The sequence below is a fragment of the Etheostoma spectabile genome, chromosome 23, assembly GCF_008692095.1.
Source record: "Etheostoma spectabile isolate EspeVRDwgs_2016 chromosome 23, UIUC_Espe_1.0, whole genome shotgun sequence".
Lineage (NCBI taxonomy): Eukaryota > Metazoa > Chordata > Actinopteri > Perciformes > Percidae > Etheostoma > Etheostoma spectabile.
In genome coordinates this window covers 19,871,461-19,880,281 of record NC_045755.1, presented here as the reverse complement: position 1 = coordinate 19,880,281, position 8,821 = coordinate 19,871,461, and the positions used below count along the sequence as shown (strand labels likewise).

Sequence of the window (8,821 nt, the reverse complement as noted above, 5' to 3'; positions counted from 1 at the left end):
ATATTTATTATATTATTGTGGTTATATTATATGTATATTATATATATGTTTTATATATATTATATTTATTATATTTTATATGTATATTATTATTTATGTATTTATTATATGTATTTTTATATTATATTATTAATTAGTATATTTTTTAATTATATTTTGATTTTTTATGTGTTTTTTATATTATATTATTATAGTTTATTTTGTAAAATTATATTATATTATATTGTATTATAAAAATTATATTATATGTATGTATTTTATTTATAGGTGTATTTTTATATTTTAAATTTTATATGTATATTATATTATTATATGATATTATATATTATATGGATATTTTATTATATGTGTATTTATATTATTATTATAGGTATTTATGTTTAATATGGTATTTTTATTATTTTTTAATGTGTATTATAATAAATAAAATTATGATATTATATTATATGTTATTATATTATTTTTATGTTATTAATTTATTTTATTATATGTAGGTTTATATGTTGATTATTTTATATATATATATTATGGGTATTTTTATTATTTATATTATATGTTATTATTTATGTGTATTTATTAAAATGTATATTATATTATAGGGTTATTATATTTAATTATATGTTATTATATTATATGTGTATTATATTATATGTATATTATATTATATGTAGATTTTTATTTATGTAAAATAATTATATTTTATATGTATATTGATATTTATGTATATTATATTAATTATTGTATTTAATTATATGTATTATATATTATATTATATTATATTTATTATATGTGTATATTATATTATTTTAAATTTTGGGGTTTATTATATTATATGATTTTTAATTATATTATTATTATATATATCTTATATTATTTTGTTGTATTATATTATAGGGGTATTTTATATGTATATTATATGTATTTATATTATTTATATGGTATTATTTTAAATTGTATTATATATTATATTAATGTATATTAAATATGTGTATTATATTATATGTGTATTTATTATAGGGATATTATATATAAAATTGTGTATTATATTAATGTATTTTTATTTATATGTGTATTATATTATATGTTATATATTGTTATATTATATTATATGTGTTTATATTATATGTATTATATTATTTTATAGGGGTTTTATATTATATTATATTATATTTTATTATATTAGTATTATATGTTTATTTTTTATATGTGTATTATATTATTATGTATATTGATTTTTATGTGTATTATATTATTGTATATTTACTTTATATGTATTATATATTTTTATTATATGTGTATTTATATGTATTAATAATTATATTATATGGTGTATATATTATATGTGTATTAATATTGTATATTAATTATATTATAAAATTATATATTATTATTACTAAAACTCATCACAGTTGAAAACCCCTGCAACCAATTATTTGTAATTTTTGCCAGAAACAAAAGTATTTAAATTTAATCAATTAATAAATTAATAAATTATCAAAATGGTTGCCAGTGTTCATTTTTTTTATTGACAAAACGAATCAGTTGTTGATTTTCTTTTTTTGTAATTTTAGTTCCTATTCAAAATCCCCTATTAATCCCGCAATGTAAAAAAATATGTACACAAGGGAAGTAAAACTACTTCTTAAATTAAAAAATGTAATATGACTTCTTTCCATTTTGTTATTTTATTTATTTATTTCTTTTTTTTTTACACGCAGAACACGCATCTAGTTTACGGATTATCTTCAAACCTGGCAACCTCGTCGGCCCTCGACTCCTCCATCCTGGCATTTACCTTCATCCTGGTAACTCGCAAGTCCCCGGACCAAAAACAGGAAGTAAGTAGCCAAATCAAAAGTAAAATTCACTTTCTGTTTGCTAGTCGGAGCCCGGGGCGGCGCAGAGACACCGCAAGCGGGAGAAAAAACGAGAATAAAGCGCCAAAAGACAGTCAAAACCCGCACACAGACGCCATAAGCTTTACCCTGTCAGCGAACATGGCGCCGGAGATTTGTTGTCTTTCATTTAGCCGGTTAGCTTCGTGGATGCTAACGGTTAGCATCGGAGCTAACTGTCTGTCTGTCTGTCTGTCTCCAGGGAAACATCATTTAACATTTACCACAGTTACTGATTGTGTGTACTCAGCTAGAATGATTGTGTGAATGAAAAAGGGTTTTGTTTTGTTTTTTGGAGCCTGCATCACGTAAAGTCACGCATCCATCTGCGCCAAATCCCTGTGTTTTTACGTCAGTTTTTTTTTAAATAGCGGCGCATGAATCTTACGCCAAACTCAATGTAAAAATAGGCCGATTCTACACAGACTGTCTGATTGATAAACAACATAAACCCTACTGATTTTAACTTAATAAAGAAGCTTTTTAGAAGTGATTCTGTCTGCAATTTGTCGCATTTTGACAAATATTTAGCCCACATCTACTGGCAGTGCTGCGTATGAAAAATATTTAGTTTTATTATAATGACGTAGCTATTTAAATAGCTATGTCATGATAATAAAAACTAAATATTTTTCACCCGAAGTTAGCCGATCCCATCTGTTGACGAGTGTAATGTCACAGCAGTAGTATAGGAGGTGAAAGTCGTTGCTGATTTGCAATTTGGCTTAAATTGGTACATTTGTGAATGGAGTTTGGTGTATATTTAAGCAAGACAATAAACAATTGTATTAAAATTGTTTTGGAATTGCTGTCATTATACATTACAGAGTGAGCTTTAAAAAATACTCTACTTATTTTAGGTGTGTCACACTGCTGTTTTTCAGCATTTAATACTTGTGTCTACTATTATAAAGCACCTGTATCCACGGTACCGCAACCAACAAGTACACTAAAATAATCTAATCTCTTCACTCAGCATGTATATATTTTATATAATAATTTTGCTAAAATTACTCAGTAGTAATACAATCTTAATATTTATTCCTACTTCCACTTGCATGGAATGCCTTGCAAGAGAACTGTCTTGGCCATTTTTATAACTAGTTTGTATAGAAACTAACGTACGTTACGTCCCTGTTAGTGATGGCGTTGCATAGTCTGTCCACCAGAGGACGCTCTACAACGTCCCTGTTTGTGATGGCGTTGCATAGTCTGTCCACCAGAGGACGCTCTACAACGTCCCTGTTAGTGATGGCGTTGTATAGTCTGTCCACCAGAGGACGCTCTACAACGTCCCCGTTAGTGATGGCGTTGCATAGTCTGTCCACCAGAGGACGCTCTACAACGTCCCCGTTAGTGATGGCGTTGCATAGTCTGTCCACCAGAGGACGCTCTACAACGTCCCCGTTAGTGATGGCGTTGCATAGTCTGTCCACCAGAGGACGCTCTACAACGTCCCGTTAGTGATGGCGTTGCATAGTCTGTCCACCAGAGGACGCTCTACAACGTCCTGTTAGTGATGGCGTTGCATAGTCTGTCCACCAGAGGACGCTCTACAACGTCCCTGTTAGTGATGGCGTTGCATAGTCTGTCCACCAGAGGACGCTCTACAACGTCCCTGTTAGTGATGGCGTTGCATAGTCTGTCCACCAGAGGACGCTCTACAACGTCCTGTTAGTGATGGCGTTGCATAGTCTGTCCACCAGAGGACGCTCTACAACGTCCCTGTTAGTGATGGCGTGCATAGTCTGTCCACCAGAGGACGCTCTACAACGTCCCTGTTAGTGATGGCGTTGCATAGTCTGTCCACCAGAGGACGCTCTACAACGTCCCTGTTAGTGATGGCGTCGCATAGTCTGTCCCCAGAGGACGCTCTACAACGTCCCTGTTAGTGATGGCGTTGCATAGTCTGTCCACCAGAGGACGCTCTACAACGTCCCTGTTAGTGATGGCGTTGCATAGTCTGTCCACCAGAGGACGCTCTACAACGTCCCGTTAGGATGGCGTTGCATAGTCTGTCCACCAGAGGACGCTCTACAACGTCCCCGTTAGCGATGGCGTTGCATAGTCTGTCCACCAGAGGACGCTCTACAACGTCCCCGTTAGCGATGGCGTTGCATAGTCTGTCCACCAGAGGACGCTCTACAACGTCCCCGTTAGCGATGGCGTTGCATAGTCTTTAAGTTTCATATCTTAAGTTTGTAGTTTTATTCATTTTATTTATCAGAACTTAAATACATTTTGATGTTCTGTTGTGACAATAAAACAAATTATTATTATTAGTGAGAATTCATAAATAACTACATATAACTAATTTCAGGGAAGTCTGCTTACATTTTATATAATGTGTTTCTGGATATTTTTTAAATTAAATATCGGCATATCGGATTGGTAAATCGCGATATATTCGTATCGGCCTTAAAATCCTTTATCGGTCGAGCTCTAGCTGTGAGTCAGGTTCACGTCTCCAACCTTTGCCGGTTCTGCTGGTTCCCGCCGGTCTGTGGTGAACGGGTGGAGAGGTCTAAAGGTGTTGGATGTGGTCATTCCTCTCCAGGTGCACGATGAGTTCAGCAGCCGAGGACGAGGACGCTTCGGCGTCAGAAACCGTCAAGTCGCTCACGCTCACGCGGGACAGCGACGGGAGCATCATACTGCACTGCCCCCCCAACGGTGGGTCAACACACACGTTTCCTTTTTTGAGTCTCATTAACGAAGCAAAGTCCACGTCGCATACCAGACGTTATCAATCTGAATCTGATGCTGATTAAACCCACGGTTGACGAGGTGTTTAATGCAGAGCTGCAGCCGTTAGAAAATTTAATCTGGAACTATTTACGTCACAAATATCTTTATTTGAATTTTAAATGTTTTCCAGACACACACAAAAGAAGGAATGTATAAAGACAAACATAAAAAATAGAGAGCATAAATAAAACAAAAATAAAAAAAACACAGCCTCCCCCCCTACCCTAGAACCCCGTGCTCACTCCATAAGCAAAAAAAAGAAAAAGAAATTATAGTTTACACGTCACAGGCTTTTACAAGGTGCAAGAAAGGCGACCACATATCTTTGAATTCCTCAAGTTTTCCTCTCGCAATGTAGGTCAGTTTCTCCAGGGCCAGGTTGTTAGACATTAGTTTGATCCACTGGTTTACCTTTGGTCTTTCTGTGTTCTTCCAGTTCAGAGCGATCACATGTTTAGCCTGCAATAAGCAGAAACTAACAAGAGTCCTCTTTTTTTGTAGTCCCTTTAGGAAAGATGTGCAGCAAGCAGAGTTTACCGTCGTGTTACATTCAGTCAAACGGGGAATAAATGCAGTAACCTCCTTCCAAAAAAGTCTGAAGTTCCGGACACTGCCACATACAGTGAAGAAGAGTGCCCTTATCTACACCACATTTTACGCAAACATCAGGAATATTAGAATTAAAATGGTGACGTTTTTACCGGAGTAATGTAGGTTCTAAATAACAATCTGGAACTATTTTCGTCTCTTTTTAAGTGGAAAAAAAACTTCACAATTGTCAGAATTGTGTTTATTGTATGCGATGTTAAGCTGAATATCTTTTAGGGGTAGAAAAAAATAAATAAATCGGAAATCATATGTATCGCCGGTTTTGTTGTTGTTCGCTAACCTATCTAAAAAACTCTGTACTGATTCACCTAAATGTTTTGTGCTCATGCTGCCGACACATCATATTCGTGTCCAGCGAAACATAGGCAGAAAATCCTTTTTTTTTTTTTTTTTTAAATGGACTACATGTCAGACGGACATGTGATGTGCATTCGGTTCAGAAAAGTTAGTTTTTTGAAATGTCTCATGGTATATTGCCTCCGGAAGTGTATTATTCAACTTTAGTTTTTGTTAAGAAGGAAAAGCAAATCGCAATACTCCATATTTTTCTTTCTTTCTCATAACTGTTTATACTTCTCTGTTCCCTTTATCCGTCTTTTATTGTCTGTAAAGTGACCTTGAGTGCTCAGAAAGGCGCTGTTAAATAAAATGTATTATTAATATTGTTATTATTTGTGAGTGCAGAAAATGGAAACCCACTTTAAATCGTCACCCGCCGGATCGTGAAAGCCAAATGGGGGCCAAGCGTATCGTCCACCCCCAAAATTGAGGTTCGACTGTTTTCGTTTTTTACGTCGGTGGGCTCTTTAAATTTTCATTTTCGACTTTAAAACCCAACCCTCGTTATCAGGGTAAATAATCGACGATAAGGGGAAAAAAATTTTAAAAAAATTACTAAAACTCCCGCTAACTCCCCCTAAAAACTACTTTTGAACACCTGTTTATTTTTGTTTTTTTTTGTGGGGTTTGTGGTGGGTGGTGTGTGGGTGTGTGTGTGGGTGTGGGAAGAAACTGGCCCTCCAAGAACAGGGGCTCACAGCCCCCTTTTGTGGCACCTTCCGGGGGTTTCCCCCCTGTGCACCTGTCATAAACCCCCCCCCCCACCCCCGCCACACCCACACCACCACCCCCCCCACACACACACCCCAAAAAAAACCCCAAAACAACAAAAAAAACAAAAAAAAACAACCCTTCAAAAAAATAAAAACCAACCGGGGGCCTTTATATTCCCCCAAAAAACCCCCCCCTTTCCCAGGTTAAAAACACAAGCTGGGGTGGGACCCCCCGGCCCCTTTTTTCGGGGGGGCGCTCATCGGTGCAGATAGGAAATACAATGCAGCAAAAAACGAGCAGGCTCAACAAATCTCTGGAATTCATCTTAGAAACATCGATTCACTCCAACGTTTCAAATCACACTCAAAACACATCCGGTGAAAACTGCCTATTCTACTTAAACGTCATCAACACAACGGCAAAACACATTTTAGAAAGCTCTTGAAATTATACACAAAACTTACATAAAATAAGTACATAAAACAGAACAGTACAGTAACGACAAAATAAAATGGGGAGGGATATTAAGTGAAAACAAACAATTGTGTATATTCGTTACACATTGGTTGGTGTGTGTGTGTGTGTGTGTGTGTGTGTGTGTGTGTGTGTGTGTGTGTGTGTGTGTGTGTGTGTGTGTGTGTGTGTGTGTGTTGTGTGTGTGTGTGTGTAGATTCTGCAGGAGGATGAGGACTCTCTCTCGCCAGATCAGAAGACAGAGGTGTCTCCTGTCAGTCAGGCCTGGTTCACTACAAAAGAAGACAAAGACACGCTGGCTAACAAAGGTAGACACACGGCGGGCATCAGTTCCCACTCACACACCCACAGGCTGCTCCGCCTCATGATGGAGGTTGTTGGGGCCTCATGGAGACTTAAGACATGGAGACGCTATCATAAACTGCATAATAGTCATGGACAACGCATCCGGTTCGGTGAAAAGCTGCAACTGAGGAAGTGCCTTAAACCTGCTTTCTATCTGAATTCCGGCAGGGGGTGACATGTGCAAAAAAGAAATAATAAAAGAGTTTGTAGAGTCAGACCATTAAATTATAGCCATTTTGACGAAATGTTTATGAATAACTGGTCGAAGTGCCGGTGTTCCGGTTTCTTCCCACCATAAAGCCATGCATGCGAGGTAGGACTACAGTTGAAAACTAGCCGGTCGGCTAACACTGGCGCATTTACAGAAATGTGTGATTAATGTGCATTGTCCTAATCAAATAAATACATCTACGTCTATGTGCGGTTGCAAAAAGAAGTCTGTTTCTGTAGAAGTCTGTGAGAAGGTGACCCACTTCTCTCTTGATTTATTACCTCAAGAAACATTTTCATTATGAGTTTATGGTCTCAATCGCTAGTTTTAAGTCTTGTGCAACACAGAAAGATGTTCAATTTTTCAATCATGGTCTTGTTGATTTTGAAAATCGGCGCTAAAGCGGGGGGGTGGGGGGGGGGTTGGGCGTGGCTATGAAAGTATATAATGTAGACTATAACGCAGACTGTAAGCAGCTCCTCCCTCTCAAAACTAATGGGGGACGTCACCCAATGGACGCTGTCCATTAATATCATCTATATATCTATATACAGTCTATGGTCTTTGTCAAGGAAACTAAACATGGTTTCTGTTAATGGTTCTTCACACTGATCTCATGAAATGGCGGATGTATGACACGCTGATTCGTATGCCCTTATTGGCGTGTTATCAAGACATTTACTCGCTTTTTTTGTGCGTTTTGTTAACGCCGTTTGGCCCCCGTTGACACGCCACATGGCTGGTGAAAGCGGGCGTGTATGTTTACGCAAAAGTCATGATGGGTTTTTGAACTATCCTCTGTTCAACATTTCTTCCACTTTAGGTCACAAGTGGAAACAGGGCATGTGGTCCAAAGAGGAGATCGACCTTCTGATGAGCAACATCGATCAATATGTTAAAGTACGTTACTTTCTGTCTTCATGGTGCATTCATGTACTCCTTCATGGTCCCAATTCCCGAGCTGGGAACTCGTTCTTCCAACTTTCTTGTGTTCATGAGCTTTAAGTCATAATGTGGACAGGTGTGTGTTCACATGAACCGATTATTCCAACACCACGTGAATGCAGCATTATGTCTGTCCTGTACGTATTAACGTTAGTTTACGTGGCTGCCTCTGTGTTTCTACGTTTCAGGGCCGAGGCATCGAGGACCCAGCAGAGATTATTTTTGAGATGTCCAAAGAGGAGAGGAAGGATTTCTACCGCTCCGTCGCGTTGGGCTTAAACAGGCCGCTGTTCGCCGTCTACAGACGAGTTCTACGAATGTACGACAACCGCAACCACGTCGGAAAGTGAGTTTACGACGGAAAGATGGTGGGAAACATGCTGAAACTCTGTTTTCTCAGTCAGAATATTCATTTCTTCTAAATTGTATCTCCCTAAGGTACACTCCTGATGAGATAGATAAGCTAAAAGCGTGAGTAAAACCTTTTGTGTCTTCAACTTTATGTACATTTTTATAACCATACACAAAAATATTGTTGATA

At 36.9% G+C, this 8,821-nt stretch overlaps 1 protein-coding gene across 1 annotated transcript in view; it reads left to right on the top strand.

The window, feature by feature from the left end:
• Positions 1–1,758: 1,758 nt before the first annotated feature.
• LOC116673477 (cyclin-D-binding Myb-like transcription factor 1) overlaps positions 1,759–8,821 on the top strand; it is a 14,247-nt gene continuing 7,184 nt past the window's right edge. The window contains exons 1-6 of the mRNA XM_032505832.1: positions 1,759–1,838; positions 4,453–4,612; positions 6,976–7,087; positions 8,159–8,235; positions 8,469–8,626; positions 8,719–8,751. Of these exons, the coding sequence (XP_032361723.1) occupies positions 4,460–4,612; positions 6,976–7,087; positions 8,159–8,235; positions 8,469–8,626; positions 8,719–8,751 (533 nt within the window). The 5' untranslated portion in view covers positions 1,759–1,838; positions 4,453–4,459. The remainder of the gene's footprint in view (positions 1,839–4,452; positions 4,613–6,975; positions 7,088–8,158; positions 8,236–8,468; positions 8,627–8,718; positions 8,752–8,821) is intronic.